Raw genomic sequence first — 25,618 nt, 5'->3', positions numbered from 1 at the left:
GGCGGGGCGAGCGTCCAGAGGCTTAAAGGCGCCGCGGCGGAGGGCGGAGGGCGGAGGGCAGAGCCTCGGGCCCAGGGGCGGGGGGCGGGGGCGGGGGCGGGGCGGCGCGAACTCCGCGCGCCTCCGCCGTGGTCTCCACCCGCGGGAGCCTCGGCCTGCACCCCGACCTCTTAGGCGCGTGCCTCGGGGGGAAGCTGCTGGCCCGGAAGCTTAGCTCAAGATTGTGGCCGTGGTTACGCGATGGAAAAAGCGTGGTTAGGTAAACGGAGGCACACAGAGGACCCCTCCCTCCCCCCAGGTGCCAGGGTGTGACAGCACGGGGGCTGCAGGCCAGGACGGCACTTGCGTGTGCTCCTGCTCTCCACCTACTTCAGGCCCGGGCAGGAACCAAGAGTGAGGTCATCCTTTGCCCGAGCCCCGGGGGTGTGGTGGGCCTTGGGACCCAGGGTTCAGATCTGGTCTCCTCCTGACCCGGCATCCCTCCTTAATCCCTGCAGCGATCCGAAGAGAAGGCCGCGGCGGAGGAGGCTGGCGGTTGTGTCGTGTCGGAGGGGTGTGGGGGAGCAGGGTAGGAGCTGAAGGAGGACCCCGCCTCAGACTTCTGCTGAGCCGTCCCCCTGGGGTGCGGTTCCTCCTGTTCCGTAGAAGCTACCCCTTAGCCCGGTTTCCAAGGGCCTCAACCTCTGCCTCCTTCCTCTTTGCCATCCCCTCTTCCCCAAACCTGCCCTACCAGCGCCACCGAGGGATTCCCTGGGAGACCAAGCGCGCTCCGGGCTCCATGCCTGCCGGCTGGGATGCTTCCCTTCCCTTGACCAGCTTCTGACCTGCTCCACTCCATACCTGCTGGGTGACCTTTGGACAAATTCCGAAGTCCCTAAGGCCTCTGTGCTTCAGTTCCACGGTCTATAAAATGCAGCCGGTACCTCTACTTACATCAGAGTTATGGAAAACGAGAGGATACGTGTGAAGAGCTTAAAGCAGGGCCTGGCACGTGGGCTCCTACCGTTACTCCCGCTGCAGGACACCCCCCCCCCCCCCCCCCCCCCCGGGTGCGGCACCCTCCGGCACCCTCCGCACAAGCTGTGAGCGCTCCCTGCTGACTCCTTCCTTGGTGCAGCCGCACACAGCGCTCGGCCTTATCACGGAGCTCACGGCCTCCCGCTGGAACGGATTCTCTGGCTGCTTGGCCAGCCCGGAGGAACTCGCCAAGGGCAAAGGCTTCATTCACTTCGCGAATTTGTTCTCTCGATATCTGACTCGAAGGCTGGTCTCTCGTAGCTGCCCTCAGTAGGCACTCAAGTGCGTTTTGAAAGGATGCTGCGTGCACCTGTGTTCCTAAAAAGGAAGAGTCCCCTCCTTTTCAAAGCTTGAGGATTCCCCACCTCCCTCTCAGACTCAAAGGCGGAAAACACACAGAAACGTTTCTCGGATTTTCTTTATTCACCTGTAAAAAACTTCACCCACACCACAAACACCACCACCATCAGCACCACACACGTGCGCAGCGCGCGCACACACACACACACTGGCAGATCTAAAACCCCTGTTCCTCCAGGCTCTGGGGGCCAGCACATACATCTCTAGCCTACCACGCCCCCCCCCCAAGCCCACCATCAGGGGCTGTGCCTGGCACCAAAGGGGCAGAGACGGTGTTCCAGGCTGGAGCTAGGTCTCGTCGGGCCCCCCTCTGCGAGGTCTGTGTGCCTTCACCCAGCTTTCACAGCAGAGTGGCCTGTTCCGGATGAGGGACAGGCTGTCTATAGACTGGTAACCGAGCCCTAGTGGCGTCTCGGCGGCGACGGAAAGCCAGGAACTCCTCCCGGAGGGCAGCACAGCGGGCCTCAGGACCCGGAGCCTGGGCAGTGGTCGGGAGGCCGCTGCCCTCCTCTGGAACCTTCGCATCTGCAGGAAAGAGGGCAGAACAAGGAGAGGGACAGGTCTGAGGGTTGCCGGCATCACGGAGCCCTCTAGGCCCTCTAGGCCCTGCCAGCGCGGACGAGCCAAGGGAGCAGGAGCAAGCCCTGGGGCACAGGGCCCGACAGGGAAGACGGGGAAGAGCGAGGCCACGTTGCCTTTCTGGAGGGCTCTCACACCTAGCTCTGGCTCGGCTTCAGGTCGGGGTCGAAGGCCAGTCAAGCCTAGGTGCAGAGTCTCCAGCAATTCCATGTCCCCAGGGAATTCGGAGTCCCACTCGTAGTTCTCATCCACAGATGTGTTCCTCCTGTTAAAAACGTCGAAAGTGCGGTATGGGTGGAGGAATGCGGGGCAACAGAAAAAGCCCCAACCCAGAGTCCCCCAGACTCAGCTTGGGCCATGGGTTCCCTGAAGATCCCTGGACCTCAGCAAAAAGCTTCTAAAAGGAGACGAGTTCTCCTGGTCCCAGGGTGGGAGCGGAGCCCAGAAGGCACGGGGTATTCAGAGAAGACGGGGAAGTCTGGGTGGGAACTGGAGCCAGGCCAGGGATGAGCAGGGACTGTCCTCACCTCTTGCTGACTGTCACCACATGCTCCCGTCGGGGCCACCTCTCAGGGCCACTGGCCCAGCTGCTGGTGTCTCCCGGAGCAGGGCTGAGGTAGCTGCCCCCCGCAGAGGGGGCCGTCGAGGGGGGCCGGAGGAACGAGGCACTGCCCCGCCCGCTGCTCTGGCTGGTGAGGCTGCCCCGAGGGGCAGCAGGGAGAAGGCTCGGCAGCAGCCGCTCCCTCAGTGTCCAGTCAGCCAGTGCCGTGTACAGGGGCTCTGGGGTGGCCCTGGCCCCAGCCCCAGCCCCAGGAAGCCCTGCCCTGGGGGATGCAGCATCAGAGTCCAGGGGGTGAAGGAGAGAGGAGGTGGGGCAAGGGCCGGGTATCTATGTAATCTGGGGGTGGAGCAGGCCTGGCATCTTCGAAAGGGGGCCAGTCCCCATCCACATTCATCTCCCGGAAGAAGGGCAGGCTCAGGTACTGGAGCAAGGGTCCTGGACCCGGCAGAGGACTAGGTGGGGCTGCGGGAGGGGGCCCCACAGGGCTGATGTCTGCAATGCAGAGGGGTTGGGGCATCCCGCTGGGACTGCTGCTGCTGCAGTCATAGGACCTGGCCTGGTGCTGGGCTGGGGATCCCAGGCTCAGCTCGCTCAGAACCTGACTTTTCTTGGGGGGGCCCCGTGGTGGGTCCCATTACAAACCGGCCATCTGGTCCCCGGCAAATGGGCTCCAGGGGTAAGGGCCCCCGACTAGGCGGAGGATCCGGAGGCGGGCTGGGGGCACCAGCGGGCTCCCCCCAGAGCAGACTCTGGCGCAGGCTAGGGACCGGGGAACCCTGGAGCTTGAGCTTCACCACGCTATCAGGGCTGCCCGAGCCTGGAGCAGAGCTGGGGAAGGACAGGAGGGCAGGCTCTGTGGCAGGGGGCCGGCCCCCCTCCCAGGAACCAGCATCAGGCCCGGAGAAGTCTGGTGGCCAACAGAGCAGAGCTGGGGAGCAACGGGGACAAGGACCCACGTGGAGGAGAGGTGGAGGAAAGGCACAGGTGACGGCGGACAGGCCCCAGGCTGCACGCCCGCCCCTCCCAGGCCACCGGAGGCGCCGGAGAGCACGCAGGAGGGAGCCCAGGAGGTAGAGGGACTTACCGCGGAGCTGACTTCCCGGGCGGAGAGAAGATAAGAGGCGCATCTGTTCGGGCGGGACAACCAGAGGCGACACGGGCTCAGGCCCTCCGGGGCCCCAGGCGCCGAGCCTCAGCCTCAGCCCCGCCCGGGGTCTGTGCAGGCGGACAGGGCGCACCTGGCCCGCTCAGGGGGAGGGGGCGGTGTCCACCCGGTGGGCGGGGCCTGTGTGGGCGGGGCCCGGGACCGCGTACGCGGACAGGACGCACCTGGTCCGCGCTGGGGGAGGGGGCGGTGTCCATCGGTGGGCGGGGCCCAGGACTGTGCAGGCGGACAGGATGCACCCGGCCCGCGCTGGGGTGGGGGCGGGGCCGGGGAGGGCGGGGCCTGCGTGGGCGGGACCCGTGTGGGCGGGGCCCGGGACCGTGCAGGCGGACAGGACGCACCTGGCCCAAGCTGGGGGAGGGGGCGGTGTCCACCCGGTGGGCGGGGCCTGTGTGGGCGGGGCCCGGGACCCCGTACGCGGACAGGACGCACCTGGCCCGCGCTGGGGGAGGGGGCGGTGTCCACCCGGTGGGCGGGGCCCGGGACCGCGCAGGCGGACAGGACGCACCTGGCCCGCGCAGGGGGAGGGGGCGGTGTCCACCCGGCGGGCGGGGCCTCGGGGCCTACCTTGGCGGAGGCGCTTGCGGCGGCGGCGGGCTGCCCTGCGCCGGTTGGTCAGGCAGGCGGCCAGGATGCTCACGAGGACGGCCACCCCCAGGAAGCAGACCCCGCCCACCACGCCGGCCAGGACCGGCTGGGGCAGCAGGCCGGGCAGCTGCGTGCGCGAGGGGTAGACCTCCAGGCCTGGGCAGGGGCCACGAAGGGGGCGTCGGTGCCCGCGACCGTGGGCTGCGGCTCCCCGCCCCGTGCCCGGCGCTCCGCCCTCCCGCCGGGTTCTCACCGGAAGTGGAGACGTTGGCCGTGTTGCTGGGCTCGCTGACATAGCTCCCCGCGAGGGCCACAAGGCGGAACTCGTACAGAACGTCCTGGGGGCGAGGGTCCAGGAAGGGGGTCAGGGGTCAGGGGCCCAGCCCCATTCACAAAGACTGCAGCTGGGAGGGGAGGGTGCGAAGCTGAGGTTTGGGGGCTGGGGAGGTGCCTGCCTCCCACACACACCTTGATGAGTCCTGGCACCAGCAGCTGCAGCTCCGTGCCTGCCACGGCCCGGTCCAGCACCTCCCAGCCCTGGGAGCCTTGCCTTCCCTCCAGCACATAGCCATCCAGGGTCTCCGGGACCAGTTCCGGGGGCTCCCAATGCAGCAGCACCCCCCGGGGTGTCCTCACCGCCACCAGGCCCCGGGGGGGTGACAGGGGAGGCGGCATCTCCGTAGGCGGAAGCCTGGGGGCAGCTGGTGTGGTGGGAAGCCCTGAACAGGGCAGATAGGCATGACAGACACGGGGCTTCCAGGGCCCTGCCACCACATGCCAAGCCCTCTGTCCCCTCTCACCACCTCCGTGCCCAGCCATCCTCCCAGAGCCCCAGGAGACAAAGCTGAAGCACGTTCCCTAAAGCCCTGTGGAGCCAAGCTGCCCAGCACCTCTGCCTCCTCCCACCAGGTCTTCCCATATCCTGGCTTCTCCCACCAGTCCCTTCCCACCCCATCAGCTGCTCTGGGGACAGAGGTCTCTCACCTTCGGGGGCAGACAAGATGATCTCGCTGAAGGGCCCACTCCCCAGCTTGTTCTGAGCTAGGACGCTGAACTGGTACTGGGTATGGGGCTGCAGCCCTGGCACGAGGAGGTAAGCAGCCCCCACAGGCACCGCCAGGGACACCCAGTCATGGTGGGTTCGGTCGGGACGTTTGGCCCTGGAAGACATGAGGAAATGGGGGTACCTCGTGAACTAGGAGGGCCAGAAGGCTCTGCAGTCCAGAGAGCTGACCTGCCCCCTTCCCTCGGCCATCCGAGGTCTCAGGACCTGGCCCTGAACACCTATGATCTCCCCCTCCCCCACCCCGAGATAGAGCAAAATTAGGGTCGGGATGGAGGGAGGGGGAAGGGCCAAGGGCCAGGGGGAACCTGGGTGCTGGGGGGAGGGACAGGAATGGCAGGGCCAGGTCACTCACAGCGGGGTATACCAGACACTGAATCTTTGCAGATAGCCACCATCAAAGCCAGGCTCCCAAGAGACGTTGGCACCCTTGGGCAAAGGCACCACGGACACATTGGTGACAACATGGGGGCTGGTACCTGAAGAGGGGGAATTGAGGGAGGAATGATGCTCAGGGCCCTGAGAGAAGGCGAAGGGCTGAGGGGAGTCCCAGGGCCTCTGACCTCGACCTGTCACCCCAGGGGTCCCCCACCCACCAAGCCCACGTGGAGCTCCACAAATAATTCCCCCGTCCGCAGTCCCACATGGTTTCCCCTAGACCCCAGCTGGCTCTGCAGCCACTAACCCAGCACGTAGACGTGTGTGGAGGTGGCCACGCGGGCCACAGCATTGCTGGCGGTGCACTCCCAGCGCCCATTGGCCTCCTTGGTCAACGGTCGCAGGATGAGGCTACTGTTGCTGTCCACCTGGGCCTGGCCCTGCAGCCCCCGGCCCACCTACAGAACCACTGGTCAGCCCTGAGGACACACGCAGCCACCCCTCACCAAGGGCAGCTCCGGTTCCCTCCCCACCCTGACTCGGATGGCCCCCTCCTTCCCATAGAACGACCAGGGGCGGGGAGAGGCAGGGGCCTGGTGGGCGCAAACGCAGGCAGAACAGGGTCGGGAGCCTTACCTTGGCCCAGGAGATAGCAGGAGGGGGGTCTCCTTGGGCCGAGCAGGGGATGAGTAGCTCCCGCCCCACTTCCTGGAAATACTCTTCCTTGGGCCGTTCTAGAAAGGCTGGGGGAGCCTGCAAGCCAGATCTGGCATCGGGAGGGGCCTCGCACGGCTCTCTCTCTAGGGCTCCGGTCACACCCCCCTCTCAGGTCCCATCTCCCCACCTGTCGTCTCTGCAACCCTGGGGGCTAGGGGGAAATGGGGAGCGTCTCCGGGGATGTGTAAACCTCCACAAAACACTGTTTCAGCCTCCCCTCTGCTCTCCACCCCTTCCCCTCCAGAGAGGCCAAGGCTAGTGAGTTGGACAGGCGCGCTATCTTACTTTGGGGGCACGTGTGTGTCTCCCGTTCCACTCCCCGGCACCACCTGTGCAGAAACCTCTGGGAGGGCGTGTGACAGCCCCTCCCCGCACGTGACTGCCCTACCCCCCTGGGCCGGCAGGTGTCAGCACCGGGGCGCATCCTCAGTCACCCGGCCCAGTGCTGCTGGCCCGTCCACGGCCTCACCTTGAGCAGCACGCGGGTCACCCGAGAGGGCCCTGCGGTACCCAGACTGTTGTAGGGGGTGCAGGAGTATTCTCCGAGGGCATCCTCATTCCCCAGGGCGATGATCAGCGAGCCCTCTGGGCCCTGGGACCAGCCAGGGAGCTGCAGGAAGGGCAGAGGAGAGAGGAGACGGATGACCACTAGGGTAAGCAGCTGAGCAGGGGCAGGAGAGCGAGGAAGAGCCGCTTCCCTGCAGAGGGCTCCTCGGCCAGGCCTCACCTCGCTCTGACTCCCGTGTCTCAGTGTCTCAGGTCTCTCTCCAAGGGCACCCTTGGAGCTAAGCCCTGGGAGGGGGCTCTCTGCCTGCTCGTGTGTGTATGTGTGTGTGGGGGGGTCACCCAGTTGTCTTTCCAGCTCTCCATGATGAAAGGCAGCACCTTCCACCCCAAATCCTATCCTTTCCCTGGCTTCCCAATTTCTGCATTAAGGCCCCTGCTGTCCCGCTATCCCCAGGTCTCTCACTCCCCCTCCAAACGCTCACCAGGTCTGTCCTCCGGGAAGGCCTCTGTCTAGGCGTGAAGCCCGTCCACCCCTCCTCACCCCTCCTCCGGGCCATTTCAACAGCCCTGAACCCCGGTCCCTGCGTCCACTCTGCCCTCCATTCACCGGACACACTCAGCTCCTGCTCAGAGCTCCGATGCTATCACACCGCTGCTCACACAACTCCCTGGCTCCAGTTGCCTGCAGACTTTTTTTTTTTTTATAACGTTCAGCAAAAACGTACTGAGTCCTACTGCAGAAGCCCCAGGGTCCCTGGGATCCAAAGATGTGGTCGTAGCCCACAAGGCATGTATACCCTTTGCAGACAAAGATCGCCTTGGAACGATGTAGTATTCACTTGGCATCCACGGTTCTTCGTTTTGACCCCAACCTGCCCCTTGAGCTTTCTCTGCAGCATCACATGCCCACAGGCACCGTGACGCCCCCCGGACTCGAGGACTCCTCATGCTCCACACACACACCGCCCTGTTCCCTGCCTCGGGGACCTGGTTTCTGCTCGGAACCTCTGTCCACGCCCCGAGGCCCATCACCAAAGTCCTCCAAGTTGTTGCTGATTCCTCCTCGGCTGGCCCTTCCTTCCGGCACAGTGTGTGTGCTGCTGTCCTACCCGCCCCGGCGGCACTCTTCTTAAGGATGGAGGTTGTATTCCTGCCCCCCCAACACCGCACAGCCCCAGGGGGGAAGCACGTCCCTGGCCACTGACCTGAACTAAACTGAGCTGCCTCCCGCCTGGCTGCTCCGCCTGGGAGCACACCCAGCTAAGCCCTTACTAACCCTGGCCCCAGGCCTGTACCTTATCCAGCTGTAGGGCCTGCCCGTCCTTGGTCCAGCTGACAAAGAGCAGTGGGGGGTTGGCACGGACCGGGCACCGGATCACCCCCCGCATGCCTACAGGCAGGGGTGTCTCGGGAGGCATCGCCGTCACCTGGGCCGGGTCTGGGGGAGACAGTGGCAGCTTGTAGGGCAGGAGCTTAGGCCTGGCCCAGGGCAGGGGAGCGGGCTGGGGAGGGAGCCGGGCCAGGCTTACAGAGCACAGTGAGGTAGGCCGAGGCCGAGGGCGGGCGCCGGAGGCCGTTGCTGGGCACACAGGTGTAGCGGCCAGCGTCGTCCGGCTGGGTGGCCTGCAGCCGCAGGCTCCCGTCCACCAGGATCCGCACTCGGGGCTGCAGGCGGCTGCAAGACGGCACGCGTGGGCAGGGGCCCCGGTTTGCTCAGCCCAGGGGCTCCTCAAAAGCCACCTGCCAGGCCTCCGCCCGCCCCAGAGCCCCACCTGATGTGGAACACATTGATGTTGTCCTGGAACCAGCTGTAGGTGAGGTTGGTGGGGTACGCCTCCGCCCGGCAGGCCAACGAGACGTCCTGGGAGGCATTGACCGTGCTGTTCTTGGGGGGCACCACGATGACCGGGGGGCCTGCGAGGCAGCACAGGGGAGAGACGGGCCTCAGCCCATGGTCTTCCCAGAACCCTGAGGTCCCTTCTGCCGTTCTTCCCGGATCTGCCGTCTGGAGAGCCGAGGGGACATTGCAGAGCTTCAGGGAACGGCCCTAACCCGGTAGGTGAACACAGCAGCCCCTCTCCCCTCCAGGACACCACCATCCACCCAGAGGCCCCGCCCACAAGCCGTGCGCGCAGATGCGTGCTCGCAAGTGTGCGCATGTGGGCTGGGGCGGGGAAGGGGAAGCCGCTTACTCTCTGCTGGTCTACCCTTTACGTCCCTCATCTGTCACATCCCGGGTCACCTCGTGTCCTGCCCTACCGCAGAAACCCAATACCTCACCCCAAGACACCGTAGCAGTTCCCGACCCAGGCTCCCCCCTGCAGCCACTCGAGCGGAAATGCCCACTTTGGCCTCAGAACACTTCTGCTCAACTCCCAGCAGCTCCTGGCTCCTACCACACAAAGCGTCAACTCCCTGATGTAGCCTCGCGGGCCCTCGGGATCCAACCGCTCCCGGGCCCCGCCAACCATCCCTTCCTAGGACACCACCACCGCAGCCTCTCTGTGTCGGTATGGGGCCCTGCCCCACGGTGGCATCACTGCCCTTCCCGCCCCTGTGCTCTCTGAACCCCACCCCAAATGCTCTTCCCGCCGGTCCGGCCAGGCCACAGGGTCCCCGCAAACCGTGCCTCCCTTCTGCTGCCCCTCCGCCCTCGCCCCTCCCCGGGCTCTGCTGCTCCAGGAGGCAGCCCTAAGGGGTGAGGCTCCGAGCCGGCGCCCAGAACACTACAGGCACCCGGGCGCTCCTTTAATCCTCACAAGTGCCTCCTGTGGGAGGAATTACTGTCTCCGCTTCACGGACGAAGAAATGAAGGCTCAGAGGCAGAGAAGTGAGGAGAGCTGCCCAAGGAGAGCAGAGTGGGCAGCACTGAGCAGGGCCCTCCGGCCGCCGGCACACTTGGCCCTTCGTCGCCAGCGCGGCCTTCCCGGGGGACCCAGGAGCACGGCCTCCGCTAGCTCCTCGGACTGCCCTGGAGAAGCGGCGCTGCAGGCAGCTTCCAGGCCGTTTCTCAGCTTGTCTTACAAGGACTTGGACAGGAATTACTAAGTGCTGATCACTGTGCTCGGTTACATTCTTGTAATAGTCCTAGAACGTAGACACGAACCTCCCTATATAGCGATGAGGAGGCTGGGGGTCAGGGGGCTTACCTGCCACACTGCTGGGCACTAAACATGGACTTGTCCCTTCACTGATCCCTTGAGAATTAAGATGCTGGTTTTAGAGCACCAGCCTGCATTGGGAGCTCCCTCTGTCCCCACACACCCCTCCCGGCCCCAGCCACAGGTCACAGCCCCTCCTACAGGGGCCCGGTTCCCGGCCCTCCCCCACCCCGAGAGCACCAAGCACCTAGCACCAGCAGCTGGGTGGCGTGGGAGGCGCTGCCCTCGGAGCTGGAGGCTTGGCAGGTGTAGACGCCGGAGCTGCCTCGCTCCACCTGCCGGATCCAGAGCGTCCCATTCCGCACCTGGGGCAGGAGGGGACGGTCAGGGCCCACCCGCCTCCCCTCGGCTCCCGCTGGCCTCGGAGCCTGCACTTCTGAGGCTGGACGGCAGAGGGAGGCAGCACGCCGGGCTCCGGAGGCCGCTGCGAAGCCCCTCCCCTGGCCGGTCTCCCAGCCTGGCCTTTGCCGGGTCGTCCAGCCCCAGCCCCAGGCCTCCCCCCGCCCCTCACACCCTCTTGGGCCCAGCCCAGCCCCGGACTCACTTGCACCTGACCCTGGCCCTGGCCAAGGTCCTGTCCGCGGAGCTTCCAAGTGACCTGAGGCTGCGGGCTGCCTCGGGCCACACAACGCAGGGTCACAGGCTCCAGTTCCTGAACTTCCAGCACCTGGGGAGGTGTCTCCAGGAACTGCGGGGGCGCTGCGGAGAAAGAGGCCTCAGCGGGTGCCAGAGGGACTAGGAGCCCGACGAGCAGCGTCCGAGGGCCGGGGAGGTGGGTCAGGGCTGCAGCCCCCCACCCAGCAGCCGCCCCTGCCGCACTCAGCCCCGCGCTGGCCGGTGGGCTTGGCCACAGGGGCTGCACACAGCCCGGGTGTGGAGGGCTGGGGGAGAGCTAGTGGCCCGGGCACCGCCCAGGAGTCAGGAGGCCTGGCTTCGAGACTCTGCTTTGCCCCTCATCAGTGGCACGATGCAGTCTCCTGAATGAAACGGGAATAATAATGACCTTCCTTCCTTCCTAGGGCTGCGAGAAAATTCGTGAGGTGCTAGGCATAAAGGTGTTTTGAAAAAACTACGTGCTGTGTACGTAGGTGAGCGGTGTTCTGCTCGGGGCCCAACAGCCCCCTTCCCATTGCCCAGTGGGGCCAGGGAGGCAGGAAGCCGAGGAGACAGGAAGTTCCAACGGAGCCCGGCAGGCAGACGCCACCCAGACCGAAGGACTGGCAGGGCCGGCATGGGGCGGGAGGGGTAGGATGTAGCCAGTGAGCCAGCCACTAGGGCCGCCAGCGGCGGGGAGGCACTGGACGCCCCCCACAGGTCCCCAGCATGCTGCCCCCCTCCCTCCTCCACCACCTGTTTCCTACAGTTCACGGTGAGGTGCACCCAGGAGCCGTTGGCAGAGTCGTCTTCAGGGCTGTGCTGGTCCAGGAAGAGCACTCGGCACTCGTACCAGCCCTGGTCTTCTGCCCGGAGGCCCTCAATCTGGAGAGACGCCCCCTTCTGCAGCCGGACTCGCCCTGGGAGAGGAGCCCCGAGCCCCCTGGTCACACTGGTTATTCTCAGGGGTCAAGAACAGGCCCGGGCTCTGGCAGCCACCCTGACGAAGTGGGCCTGGCCCAGAGAGACATAGGTGGTGTTGGGGGGTCACTGAGGCCAGATCCCTCCACCCAGCCCCAGATGCCTCCCGCCTTTCAGCAGCTGGGACCCAGAGTAGACAAAGGGAAACCCAGCAGGTGGATGAGACGCTATGGAACCGAACTGCAGGTGGCTTCAAGGACTATTGGGGGAAGGGAGGTTCAAGAGCCACACACTGTCCCTGTGATTGTTACAGGACCTGCCCCACCCCTGGACGCTTCGCAGAGGCAAGGTCTGGCTCCCAGAGTTCTCCTGCCAGAGGACTGTCCCTGGAAACCCCAGCGGTGTTTGGGGCCCAGCAGGGACCCAGACCTCACCATCCAAAGCCCCTAATCCCTCAGGGCTATTATCAACGGCCTAAGCGCCTTAGGGTGGCCAGAGGCCAGCCCGGCCAGGCAGCAAGGTCAGCAGCCTCCTCATGCCCCAGGGCACCCGGGCCCGCGTGGAGCTCCACACAGCCACAGCACATCCGCACACACGTGTCCCCCTGGGCCAGCATGCAGCCCCCACCAGGCTCAGACGGAGGCGGCCCCCACAAGTCCCTCCGCAGCCTCCCTGCACAGCTCCGTGTGTCCCTGGCCAGGGGGGTGGCCTAGTGACAGAGGCCCACGCTCGCGAGCCAGAGCGACCTGCGGCCCGGCCCTGCCGGATACTCCCTGCACAAGCTCGCCAGCTTCAGTTTCACCCGCAAAGGAGGGAAGACCACCCTGGCTGGGGCGCGCGGGGCACTGGGACGGTGGGGACAGCAGGGACGGCGGGGCGGGCGGCACGGGGCAGCTTCACTCGGCAGGTGCTCACACCCCGCAGAACACATGGACGGGGCAAGATTCAAAATCAGAGGCTGGACAGGAGCTTGACCCTGTCCCTCGCCTGGTGACACATGGTCTCCTCCCCCCTCAGCACCACCGCACCACGCAGGAACCCGGGACTGCCTAGACCCCTGTCCCTTGCCTCCCACACCCGCATGCGCAGGAAATCTTCACATTCTGGCTCCTGGACACATGTCTTCTCGGGCATCCTCGCCCTGGTGCCTTCCCTCCACAGCCCACCCGGAGGGCTCTCCGCCCTGAGCCTACCTTCCGTTACAACCCTCAGCCCACCACATCTAAACCTCGGATGGGGACACATGGGATCCTCTAAGTCGCCGGGGTTGCCCCAAACCATTACAGCTCTAAGACTGTACGTGCCCTTCGCATGTGCCCGCTCCAGCCAACCAGACGGGGCCTCTAACTGGCCCGTCCTGATACTAGAAATGCTGAAGCCGTGCGTCTGCTTCCCTTCCACCAACAGGGTGATCTTCCCCAAAGAGAATCTGAGGCTGCATCCACCCTAGCACTGTCCGGGAAGAAGAGAACCACCACGTTCGGGCGGGCCTGGTGCTCTTAGGCAAGGGGCTGTTTTCTTCCAAGGATGAGGTCCAGGGGTGTGGACTCTCCAGGATGGGCGGGCCCGCCTCACGGGCTGGGTGTTGAAATCCCCACCCAGGAGATAAGCCCAGGCCTTGCAGGTAAATATTTAACATAATCACACCCCTCCGCCCCACTTGGCATCCCTGGCATCCCCGGCCACCCGAGCCCTGCAGACCCCAGCAGGCGACCTCTCCCACGCGCCATACAGTGGCAACACTCCACTAGGACGATTTTGAAGCTCTACAAAGAAGGAAGAAGAGGGGAGGGAGACTGAGCACTGAACGCGGACCATGGGATCCTAAATACTGGCACCATGTTTAATCCTCCCAAGAATTCACTTAGAAGAAGGGACCTGCAGGGCCAGAGCCTGGTGGGCTCCAGCCCGTCCGCAGGGATGCGTGTAGGAACAGACACAGACTCTGCTCTCAAGCTCCCAGAGGGCAGAGAACCCACGTGCACGCACGTGTCCAAGTTCGCACACATGGATCCAAGAAGCGGCCTGGCTCCGCCCAGATGTTGCAAGGGCTGCCCCGCCAGAGGAACCCCAGAGGAACCCCACGGGAACCAGGGAGCACCGGAGGCTTCGGCAGGAGTAAAGTAGCAACCGCTTGGGACCACACAACTCAGGGCAGAGAGAAGACGTGTGCCTTCTGCGGCGTGGGCTACCTTGAAACTCCCGAGAAAGGGCACAAAAGCCAGGATCCCGAAGCCGGCGTGGATTCGAAGAGCGGGTCTGTGGCCCGCTGGGAAAGCTGGCGTCGCAGGAGCCAAGGCGGCCCACCCTCTGGGCCCCGGGCCCAGGGAGGCACTCAGGCCCGGCTGTCCTGGGCGTTCTGCAGACGGCGCCCCCCCCCCCCCCCCCCCCCCCCCCCCCCCCCGCCAGTCCCCATCCATCCCCATCCCTCCCCATCTGCGTGCCACCCCATGCGGGTCTGTAAATCCCATCTCCTCCGCCAGGTGGATTCCCGAGTCCTCAAGCACTGGGAGCTCCGGGCTCTGGCGCGGTCCCTCCCACATTCTAGGCCACCAGCCTCACACACAGTCCCGGACCATCTCTCCTTCCCTTGCCCAGAGGGCTTATGACAGGACAGCATTGTCCTTAGCAACCTCCACCTCCTGTTGCCTAGCAACTGCAACTCCGAGTCCCCTACACAAAGGCAGAGAGGCCCCTTCCACACTGGGAGGCAGCAAGAGAGTTAATGGGGGCAGAGGCCTCCTCCCCCGCCAGGGCCCCGACTGGGACTGGCCTGGGACTGGCCGGCTGGGAGCTCCAGACCAGGGGGCAGGGGCAGACACACAGGGCAGGGGTGGGAAGAGCCCCAGGGGTCTCCGCTGCTCGCAGCCCCCACAGCTCCAAGGAACAAGAGAGACAAAGGAAACCCCCAGGTTGGCAAAGTTGCCAGCCACCCAGTGGCCTGTCTGCCTGAGGAATCCGGAGCAGGGGCAGAGGGCAGAGAGGACAGTTTCTCGTCCCCCCGGTGGGGTCCCAGCCAAAGCCTGTCCCTCGCCGCCCCACCTGCCCCTGCCCTGTCCTCACTCAGGCAACATTCTGTAGCCGCCCAAACCCCTCCCGCACCCCCCATGGCCCGCGAGGCAGCGAGGGAGGGTTGGTGGGCACAGCCGGTTTCCCCCACTGTCCTAATTGGGGCCCGCTTTCATCAGCCCTCACAGGGCTTGTGTAGACACACACGCTCCCACCAGGCTGTTTGCCAACAACTGCCCCCAGTTTGAAAATAAACTGTTCCTTCTGCAGCACCTGCCTGAGCTCAGCCGGCCCCTCCCGGAGGGCTCAGCCAATCCCTGGGCTGCTCTCAGGATTCAAACTACAGAGGAAAGGTGGGGGTCTCTTCCCCCATCAAGGTCCTCCCAGGTGGCCTTTCCAGGGTCTCCCCTCCGAAGAGGAGGCCACGAGGCTGTCTTGCCCCACCCCCACCGTGGGCCCTCACTGTCCTCCGGCCTGCCTGCCTGCTGTAAACCTAAACCGCTCAGATTAAGGCTCCATCTGGGATTAGGAGGAATCTGAGGCCTCTGAGGGAGCCAGCAGGGGTGCAGAAGGCGCCGCCCCTGCCCCTGGGAGGCCTGTACACTGGACGGGTGCCACCTGAAGCAGGAACCCAGCCTGGCCCCATCCGTCCATTCCCTTACCTTTAGGGAACCCAGCCGTCGCCAGCCCACCCTCCACGCACAGGCTCCTCTGTACCCCAGCCAGCCAGAGTCCCCCCCACCGCCGGGAGAAGCAGACAGGTCACAGATCCAGCCACCCAGCTGTGCATCCACCCACCCCCGAGGCAGGCCTGCCAGACAGTGGGGGAGGGGAGGCAGAGCAGTTAAGGGGTCTTGCCCCCCACCCCACTTTTTTTTTTTTTTTAAGATTTAATTTTTATTTATTTATGATAGTCACAGAGAGAGAGAGAGAGAGGCAGAGACACAGGCAGAGGGAGAAGCAGGCTCCATGCACCGGGAGCCCGACGTGGGACTCGATCCCGGGTCTCCAGGATCGCGCCCTGGGCCAAAGGCAGGCGCCAAACCGCTGCGCCACCTAGGGATCCCCCCCCCACCCCACTTTTGCTGGTGTGTTGCTAGTCCCTTCCAACCTCCCACCTAAGGACAAGTCTTACCCACGTAATCAGGGTCGATGCGTGGAGAGTAGAGGCCGAACTGGATGAAGATGGGAAGTAGGAATCCAAAGCGCAGCCACTCGATGACATGCAGGGGGGGGCGGCCAGCCGGGGGCAGCAGGTCACAGCCCAGCACCGCACTCTCGCCAGCCCGGCCCACCACCGACACCACCTCAGGCTTCCCTCGACCTGCGTGGGGGGCCCACAGCGGGGACCCGCGTCAGGGCCAGGGGAGGGCGCTCCTCACGCCTCCGAGGGCTCCCCGGGACTTGGTGAAGAGACGGAGCTCCCCAACTTCTCCAGAACCAGCCCTACCCCTCCCCTCTCTGCTCCAGGGGGTGTCCCCGCAGGGACTGCCTGGGCCCAGGGAGTCGGGCTCACCGTCAGCCCCCTGGCTGATGACCAGGCTGAGGATGGTCACTCTGAGGCACCAAACCATAGCCCAGCTGCCGCTCGCCCGGCCCCTCCTATCCACGGGGGCCCAGATGGAGGGGCCCAGGGGTGTCCAAGGCCCAGCAGGCCCCGCAAATCCTTCTGATGGGTGGCAGGTTTCAGCTCGCACTCTTCTGGACGGTTAAGGCTCGGCTCACATAACACCTGATGCAGCTGCTCGCTCCCGGGAGCACCAGCAGATCTAAACGCAAAACCCAAGGCAACACAGAGTTGGCCGATCCGGGAACCAGAAGAAACCCCACAGTTAGAGAAAGGCCGCGGGGAGAGCAAATGAAGAGAGGAGAGAGGAGACCGGAGATCCTGCTGCCCTGGGGAGTAAGGGCCCCCCAGGGCTGGGGTGGGGGCACTAGAAGAACCAGGGAGCACGGGGTGGGGGCCCCAACAGGTGAGAGCACGGGGAAGGCGGCGCAAAGGAGTAGGGAGATGCTAAGAAAGGCAGAGAAATTCCAAGGGAACCGGGGTTACTAAGTGCTCAGAAAGCCGAGCTGGGAGGGAACTGGGGTTCCCATCCCCTTGGAAAAAGATGTGTCAGGAAAATGGGAGACGGAGAATCCGCATGGCTCAGCCTCCTCGGTGTTCTCCTTCCTTGTCCTGATGCTCATAACAAGATTGCACGTAAGACCAGTCCTGCCGCCTCCGCCCCAGTGACCACTAAGGACCCCGAGGAACTCAGGCAGGCTTGCTCAGGGACACAGAGCCAGTGAGGCCTGAAACCGGGATCAGAACCCCCCCACAGAGCGGCCCCCAGGGACCCCCCCACACACACACACACGTCCTTGCCCATTTCCCCAGCCTTGGTGAGCCCCGGAAGCTGGAGTCCCTGGGTCTGTTTCTCCACTCAGCCTCCCAACACAGCTTCAGCAGTGAGTCAGGCCCTGGGGGAGGGGGGGCTGCCTCCCCCACCTGCTGGAGAGCCCCGCCCGCCCCTCCAGCACCCTCCAGGTCTGGGCAGGTCCTGGGACAGGCGGCTGGCAGCACTTTCCCCTCTGGATGCTTCCAGGCAGCCCTCCCTCTGCCAGACAGCATGACCCAGTGCCTCACCCCAGTGCTTCCCATTCACTCGGCTCCAGCGTCCTCTCGGCCCAGGGACCGCCAGGCTTTCCCCTCCCCGACCCTCGAGGGGTGACCCAGGAGAAGCCAAGAAGCCTGCACAGCCCTAGGGTGCACAGGGTGAGAGCCCTGGGCCACGAGGGTAGGAACTCTGGCCAGCGGGCCGGGAGCATCTGGGGTAGTCACCCTGGGCTGGGGCGGGGTGCGGCTGCCTGGGGCCCGGCAAACCCGGGCGGACTCTGCTCTGTGGCCTCCACCCCGCTGCTGGCCTCCCGGCTCTGGACAGGCTGCAAAACATCCTCCCGACTCTCCCTGACCCCTGCTTCCACTTAGTGCCCCGGGGCAGGTAACTCGGGGCAACTCCCCAGCAGAGGTTCCCCTAGTGCCGCGCCCCAGCCAGCTCCCCCCTCTTCCCTGACATCACTTTCCAAGTGGAGAGGAACCCCAGCTCCCTCCCGAGTTTCCCCAGAATTCCTCCGCTTTTCCTGCATCCTCCTCCTCCTCCTCTGTGCCCATGTCCTCACCTGTGTGGGGTCCCCCCCGGTGCTGGGGGTCCAGCACCCCACTTCGCACAGCACCCCACGTTCCCGTTTCCCCCCATCCCCGACCGCCCAGGTCCTCCGCGCTTCAAGAACTCCCTCCCCGTGCGCGCCAGGATCCCACCCGCCCCTTCCCGCCTCGGCCCTGGGGTCTCCCTCCCCGAGTCCTCCGCCCGGCACGGGGCTCTCGACCCCCTGCTCCTTCTCCGGCTCCGGACCCTGAACTCCGCCTTGCGGGGCCCCAGGCCCCAGGCCCCTGCACGCGCGCCCGCGGTACCTCCGCCGCCGGCTGTCCGGGTGTCCGGGAGCCCCCGACGCGCCCACCCCGCATCCCGCTCACTCCCCGCACCTCGGCTTCGGCGCCCCGGGGAGCCCCGCCCGCGGCGCCCCTGCCCCGCGCGCCCCCGCCCGCCCCCGCCCTCACCTGCCCGGCGCCGCGCGGCCCGGCTCCCGCAGCCACACAATAGGGGGCGGGCCCGCCTCCCGCCTCCCCCGCCCGCCCCCCGCCCCCCGCCCCGCGCCCCAGCGCCCGCGTCGCCCTGGAGACCGCCGCGCCCCGCCCGCCGCCGAGGGGAGGGGCCGGCGGGGGGGAGGGGAAGGGGAGGGGAGGGGAGGGGCGGCCGCGACCCCCGAGCGCCCTGGGAGTTGTAGTTTCGGGAGCGCGGGACGCGTGGCCGCGGGCTCGGGTCGCCCCCTGGCGGAGCTCGGGGCGCCGGGCGGGGGGCGGGCAGCGGCAGCGCAGGACCCGGCCAGAGGGCGGGAGCTGGACCCTCGCGCACCCCTGCCCCGCTCCGGGGCCAGCCCCCCGGGAGCCGCGGGGCCCACCGACAGCCTGGCCTGGAGAGCCCCCAGGGGATGCCTGGGGGAGAGGGAGGAGGAGGGGGAGGAGGAAGGGGCCCCCAGGGGATGCAGGGGGAGCGGGACCCCCAGGGGATGTGGGGGGAGGGGGAGCGGGACCCCCAGGGGATGCGGGGGGGGGGGGAGGGAGGAGCGGGACCCCAGGGGATGCGGGGGGGGAGGGAGGAGCGGGACCTCAGGGGATGCGGGGGGGGGGGGGGAGGGAGGAGCGGGACCCCAGGGGATGCGGGGGGGGGGGGGGGGGGGGGAGGGAGGAGCGGGACCCCAGGGGATGCGGGGGGTGGGAGGGAGGTGCGGGACCCCAGGGGATGCGGGGGGGGGGAGGGAGGAGCGGGACCCCAGGGGATGCGGGGGGGGGGGGGGGAGGAGCGGGACCCCAGGGGATGCGGGGGGGGGGGAAGGAGCGGGACCCCAGGGGATGCGGGGGGGGAGGAGCGGGACCCCAGGGGATGCGGGGGGCGGGGGGGAGGAGCGGGCCCCCAGGGGATGCGGGGAGAGGGGGAGCGGGACCCCCAGGGGATGCGGGGGGGGGGGGGGGGAGGAGCGGGACCCCAGGGGTTCCGGGGATGGGGAGAGGAGTGGGACCCCAGGGGATGCGGGGGGGGAGCGGGACCCCAGGGGATGCGGGGGGGGGGGGAGGAGCGGAACCCCAAGGGATGCAGGGGGGAGGAGCGGGACCCCAGGGGATGCGGGGGGGGGGGGGGGGAGGGAGGAGCGGGACCCCAGGGGATGCGGGGGGGGGGGGAGGGAGGGGGGGGAGGGAGGAGCGGGCCCCCAGGGGATGCGGGGAGAGGGGGGAGCGGGACCCCCAGGGGATGCGGGGGGCGGGGGGGAGGAGCGGGACCCCAGGGGATGCGGGGGGGGAGGAGCGGGACCCCAGGGGATGCGGGGGGCGGGGGGGAGGAGCGGGCCCCCAGGGGATGCGGGGAGAGGGGGAGCGGGACCCCCAGGGGATGCGGGGGGGGGGGGGGGAGGGAGGAGCGGGACCCCAGGGGTTCGGGGATGGGGAGAGGAGCGGGACCCCAGGGGATGCGGGGGGGGAGCGGGACCCCAGGGGATGCGGGGGGGGGGGGGGAGGAGCGGAACCCCAAGGGATGCAGGGGGGAGGAGCGGGACCCCAGGGGATGCGGGGGGGGGGGGGGAGGGAGGAGCGGGACCCCAGGGGATGCGGGGGGGGGGGGGGGAGGGAGGAGCGGGCCCCCAGGGGATGCGGGGAGAGGGGGAGCGGGACCCCCAGGGGATGCGGGGGGCGGGGGGGAGGAGCGGGACCCTCAGGGGATGCGGGGGGGGGGGGAGGGAGGAGCGGGACCCCAGGGATGCGGGGGGGGGGGGGGGGGGGGGGGGAGGTGCGGGACCCCAGGGGATGCGGGGGGGGGGAGGGAGGAGCGGGACCCCAGGGGATGCGGGGGGGGGGGGAGGAGCGGGACCCCAGGGGATGCGGGGGGGGGGGGGAAGGAGCGGGACCCCAGGGGATGCGGGGGGGGAGGAGCGGGACCCCAGGGGATGCGGGGGGCGGGGGGGAGGAGCGGGCCCCCAGGGGATGCGGGGGAGAGGGGGGAGCGGGACCCCCAGGGGATGCGGGGGGGGGGAGGGAGGAGCGGGACCCCCAGGGGATGCGGGGGGGGGGAGGGAGGAGCGGGACCCCAGGGGTTCCGGGGATGGGGAGAGGAGCGGGACCCCAGGGGATGCGGGGGGGGAGCGGGACCCCAGGGGATGCGGGGGGGGGGGGGGAGGAGCGGAACCCCAAGGGATGCAGGGGGAGGAGCGGGACCCCAGGGGATGCGGGGGGGGGGGGGGGGGGGGGAGGGAGGAGCGGGACCCCAGGGGATGCGGGGGGGGGGGGGGTAGGGAGGAGCGGGCCCCCAGGGGATGCGGGGAGAGGGGGAGCGGGACCCCCAGGGGATGCGGGGGGCGGGGGGGAGGAGCGGGCCCCCAGGGGATGCGGGGGGGGAGGAGCGGGACCCCAGGGGATGCGGGGGGCGGGGGGGGGGAGCGGGCCCCCAGGGGATGCGGGGAGAGGGGGAGCGGGACCCCCAGGGGATGCGGGGGGGGGGGGGGGAGGGAGGAGCGGGACCCCAGGGGTTCCGGGGATGGGGAGAGGAGCGGGACCCCAGGGGATGCGGGGGGGGAGCGGGACCCCAGGGGATGCGGGGGGGGGGAGGAGCGGAACCCCAAGGGATGCAGGGGGGAGGAGCGGGACCCCAGGGGATGCGGGGGGGGGGGGGAGGGAGGAGCGGGACCCCAGGGGATGCGGGGGGGGGGGGGGGAGGGAGGAGCGGGCCCCCAGGGGATGCGGGGAGAGGGGGAGCGGGACCCCCAGGGGATGCGGGGGGCGGGGGGGAGGAGCGGGCCCCCAGGGGATGCGGGGGGCGGGGGGGAGGAGCGGGCCCCCAGGGGATGCGGGGAGAGGGGGAGCGGGACCCCCAGGGGATGCGGGGGGGGGGAGGGAGGAGCGGGACCCCAGGGGTTCCGGGGATGGGGAGAGGAGCGGGACCCCAGGGGATGCGGGGGGGGCGGGGGGGGGAGGAGCGGGACCCCAGGGGATGCGGGGGGAGGGGGAGGAGCGGGACCTCAGGGGATGCGGGGGTGGGGGGAGTAGAAGTGGGACCCCCGGGGGATGCGGGGAGAGGGGTGGAGCGGGACCCCTGGGGGATGCGGGGCGGAGGGGGAGCGGGACCCCCAGGGGATCCGGATCCGGGGATGCGGAGGGAGGTGGGAGATGGCCCCCAGGGGATGCGGGGAGAAGGGGGAAGCGGGACCCCCAGGGGATGTGGGGGGAGGGGAGGGGAGGGGGGCCCCCAGGGGATCCGGGATGGCGGGGAGGGGCCCCCAGGGGATTCGGGGGCGGTGAGGTGGCGGGGAGGGGGCTCCCCTCTGCGCGCCTTCCCCGCCCCACCTCCTGCCCCCCCCCGCCGGCTTCTGCTGCGGCTCTGGCCCGACTGGAAATACCTGTCTGCACTGGCGCGCTCCCAGGCCCTGCCCCGGCGCCTCCTGCAGGGTGCCAGGGGACCGTGCGCCGGGCGACGCCGCCAGGGCTCCCCGCTGCAGCCCCAGCGACGGCGACCCCGGGGCACAGGCGCCGGGGGAGGGGGGCGGGGGGCAGGCTGGGAGGCTTCCCCACACGGGGCCTGGACACAGGGACACACGGGCAAAGATAGAAGTGCTCTCCTCCTGAACTCTGCAGGGTGCCCACCCTGGACCCCAGGCTTTGCAGGCCTTTGGGCAGAGACCCCCGGGAAGCAGGCCTAGCTCTGTTCCACTGAGGAGAAAACGGGGCCGGCCCGGGAAGGGGGGGCGGGGCGCTCACCCCAGTGGGTGACTCGCCCGGGACTTTCCCCTGGTGCAGGGCAGGGCTGAACGCACACTGGCCTGGACTTCCTGAAGCCCACCTCCTTAGAGACTGCAGGCCCAAGGACCCCTCAGCTTTCTCCTGGGTGAGCTGGGGGCCCCCTAGGGATACAGGGTCAGGCCCTCCCCGATGGCCGGACCTTCCCCTTCACTGCCTTCGCCCACGGAGCCTTCGAGGCATCTGATGGGGGAACTGTGGCCTCAGCAGTCTGCCTGGAGACACCCTGCAGGGCACACCCAACTGCTCACACCAGGATCCCAGCCACATCCTCCTTCCAGGTGGTCCCCAGCCCGGGGCCAGGACGCTGCGGCCGGAAGCTCACCATCCCCGCTTGTAATCCATTCGTTCTCAGAGACCGACTGCTGCAAAGTTCTTCTGGGTGTAAACATTTGGGGGCTTTTCAGCCCGGCTTGAGATTTGAGATGAAAAGGTGGCGCCAAAGGAGGGGGCGGAGGGGAGGCAGGAGCAGCGGTGGGGCTCTCCCACTATCCCTCCAAAAAATTCTCCCTAAGTGGCAGCTTTCAGCATTACCTTACAAGGTGACATGCGGACCTCAGGGATAGGACTGTTCCCGAACACAGGTTAGGGGGCACAGTGTGAAAGCCAGGCGGGGAGAAGGCTTCAACTCCCCTCCTGAGCCTTTTTCACCCCTCTGCTCCTTGTAGCCAGCTCCTTGTAGATCCCTAAGATCCCCCCACTCCCACTCCCCCTGCTGGGGTGGGCGGCACCCCTGATCCAAAGGTTCAGTTTCTGCATCTCCGATGTGTTCTTGAGGATGAGCTTGTTTTGTTTGGTTATTAAAGTAACTTTTTGTAAATCCAGGATTTAAAATAACTTCCCATTTTTAAAAGTTTACGATATGGTCCTTCCCCGCCACACCCCACCCCCACCAACGGCTCTTTTTGGCTCCGATTCCGAGGTATCCTGTGGGCTTTTTAGCAAGAGCAGGAACCAACCCCAAACGAAACTCGTTTCCCTTCCCGTGCCGGAAGTGAAAGTTGATAAAAATAGTCCCTGAGGCTCAAAGTGAAGATTTTTCTCCTGGGTTGTCCTCAATCCAGGATTGTTACTCTCTGGGAAAGTTTGCTCGACTAACCAGGAGTTTATGTAACGTGAGCACCAGCAGCCCGCGAATTCTCACCTGCGACGAGGAGGCGGGACGAGGCGGTCAGCTCTCCCCATCCCCGCCCTATCCCCGCCCTATCCCCGCCCCATCCCCCCGGCCCGGAGAGAAGCCTGGTCTCTCCCAGAGGGTCACTAGCCACTAGCCTTGGGCGTGCTGGTCCCAGGGAGGCTGGAGGTTCTCCAGACCCGCTTCCCCCGCCTCCCCACCTGGGCACAGCCTCGCGTCCCTACAAGTCACCGCGCTCTCCCACCTGCCAGTGTCTTCCCATCCATCCCCCATCAGGCTAGACCGGCCCATCCCTGCGCTCCCTGCTGATGGGGGTCAGAACTGCAGTCCTCTCTTCGCTCCGGCAGGGTCCACTCCTCCCGCGTCGCCCTCACCTTCACCCACCGCCCGCGTCCCATCTTGTGGTAATTACGTCTTCACACGCCCCAGGAAGGCTTCCTTGCTAGCCAGGTGCCTGACTCTTAGTAGATCCTTAAATAGGACCCTCCCCTCCCCCACCCCATCCCCATTTGCTTCCACCTATTTCAAAGGACAGTCAAACTTTGCAAAGTGCCACCAGGTGATTTTTACCCTGGTTTCCTGCAGAGGACAAGGTCTGGGTCTCTGTGACCTTCGAGTCCACCAACTGAGGGTCTCTGCCTTCTTGCAGGTCCCCGGATGGTTTGGGGCCTCAGCCCTTCTCTGTTCAGAGACGGAGTGAGAGCAGCTTGGCCAAACCCGTGGGAGAGCCCTGGGCCCGCTGCACAGGACTGTCCGTCTCTTTGCTCACTTTTCCTGCGCCTGACCCAGAGCCACGGGGAACCCCGCTCCCCCACCCCCGTGTCTTCCCGGTCAGACTCCAGAACCGATTACAGGATTCAGAGGAACTGGGCTACAGGCTTGGCCTGGAAGGGGGGCGGGGGGAGGCCAAGGGCACAGAGAATCTGCCTCAGACCCCAACTGCCTTCCAGGGGGACCAGGGCTCCGGCCCTTGGGGGGGAGAGAGGATCTGCTGCCCACCTGAGGAGCTCTTTGGGGGACTGGCTTCCCAGCCTCACCAACTCCTTCCCAGGCCCCAGGGACTCCATCTCCTACATAGAAACGTAGGTAGGAAGCCTCCCCCCTCCACTTGTCTCCTGGCCCTGCTTTCTTTCCAGTCCGGAACCTGGATAGAACCCTCCTCCTGGGTGTCCTAGGGCCTGGCCTGTCTTCCCAAAAGCAGTGTCCTTGGTCCCCACAGCTCCCATGTATATCCCACTGCCCCTTCACAGCCCAATACTCTTTTTCTTTTTCTTTTAAGATTTAACTTATTCCTGAGAGACACAGAGAGGCAGAGACACAGGCAGAGGGAGAAGCAGGCTCCCTGTGCGGACCCCGATTCGGGACTCAATCCTGGGACCCGGGGTCACGACCTGAGCCACAGGCAGAGGCTCCACTGCTGAGTCGCCCAGGTGTCCCCGATACTCCTTTTCTTAGAAGTTCGTCTGGAGAGCAGGAGCACCGTGAGGCACGGCCCTCCCCGAGGCCCTCAGACCTGCTTTGCAGGCTACCCTGGGGTACCAGCCATCCGGGGGCCACCCCCACACACACAGCCGCGTCCCTGTAGGAGCCCGATCAGCAGAGGCATCAAAGGCGCCACTGCCTCTCCTTCAGAGCCTTCCCCCCCCAGCAGCCATACCCAGCGAGTGGCCAGCGTGTCCCCAGGAAGCAGCAGAGGGAAACCCTGAGCTCCCGCACCTCCCCCAGGGCCCCCACGTGGCTGACACCATGTCCTCCAGCTCACTCACCACCTAGAGTCCTGTGAGTGGCACCCGCACGCCCTGAGGTGGGCAGGATGACCGAGACGGGGGCTCTGCAGGCCTGGGGGAGGCATTCGGGCCACTTGTTGGGGGGGAGGACAGAGCAAGAGCACCTGGTCCTCAGGTGCGTGAGGGTCTTCATCAGGGACGGGTGTGTTGAAGGGGGGCGCGCACCCAGGACAATCGTCCAGAGAGAAGGCTTGACCTGGGCATCCTAAGCACAGGGCAGGACAGCGATACCAGCCATGACAGCCGTCAAGGGTCCTGCAGGTACCCGTTGGCCAGGCTGCGGTCCCCCTGGGGCAGGCCGATGGCAAGACAACCGGGCTAGGGCCGTCCAGGAGCTCCAGGTCGTCGGAGCGGGGTGCCTTGGCCTGAGCGCAGGGTGCCCGGGTGCTGGGAGCCGAGCTGGGCCAGGAGGACCTCAGCTGGAAGCGCCCCGCTCCCCCTGCCGCTGCTCTCCCCGCTGCAAGCGACTCAGGGACTCAGGCCGGGCCAAGGGCCTCACTTCCTCGGGCGCCGGGGATGGGCCAGGCCTTGAATAACGAATATGAAGGGGGCCTGTGAAGGGGGCTTTGGACTCGGTGTGCTCAGCAGAGGCAGACAGGAAACCACCGGTCTGGGGGGAGGACCCGGAGGAGGAAGGACCGTCGGAAGCACGGGTCGCCGTCACCCAGCCCAGGACCACACGCAGCTCCTCCAG

General features: G+C 67.0%; 1 protein-coding gene across 1 annotated transcript; it reads right to left on the bottom strand.

Moving 5' to 3' along the window:
• Positions 1-1,417: 1,417 nt before the first annotated feature.
• Positions 1,418-17,516, bottom strand: IGSF9 (immunoglobulin superfamily member 9). The gene is given in 23 exon segments (XM_038586378.1): positions 1,418-1,902; positions 2,094-2,221; positions 2,484-2,836; positions 2,838-3,095; positions 3,097-3,346; positions 3,603-3,645; positions 4,251-4,427; positions 4,525-4,609; positions 4,740-4,990; positions 5,256-5,431; positions 5,690-5,813; positions 6,020-6,170; positions 6,349-6,465; positions 6,899-7,039; positions 8,232-8,374; positions 8,466-8,611; positions 8,709-8,850; positions 10,285-10,402; positions 10,642-10,796; positions 11,459-11,611; positions 15,757-15,945; positions 16,138-16,390; positions 17,251-17,516. Coding segments are annotated over 22 exon segments (3,543 nt in total). The 5' UTR covers positions 16,196-16,390; positions 17,251-17,516; the 3' UTR covers positions 1,418-1,717.
• Positions 17,517-25,618: the final 8,102 nt, after the last annotated feature.

The sequence above is a fragment of the Canis lupus genome, chromosome 38 (assembly GCF_011100685.1).
Source record: "Canis lupus familiaris isolate Mischka breed German Shepherd chromosome 38, alternate assembly UU_Cfam_GSD_1.0, whole genome shotgun sequence".
Taxonomy (NCBI): Eukaryota; Metazoa; Chordata; class Mammalia; order Carnivora; family Canidae; genus Canis; species Canis lupus.
The sequence above is the reverse complement of the archived record's forward strand: the minus strand, read 5'-3'. Positions and strand labels throughout refer to the sequence as shown.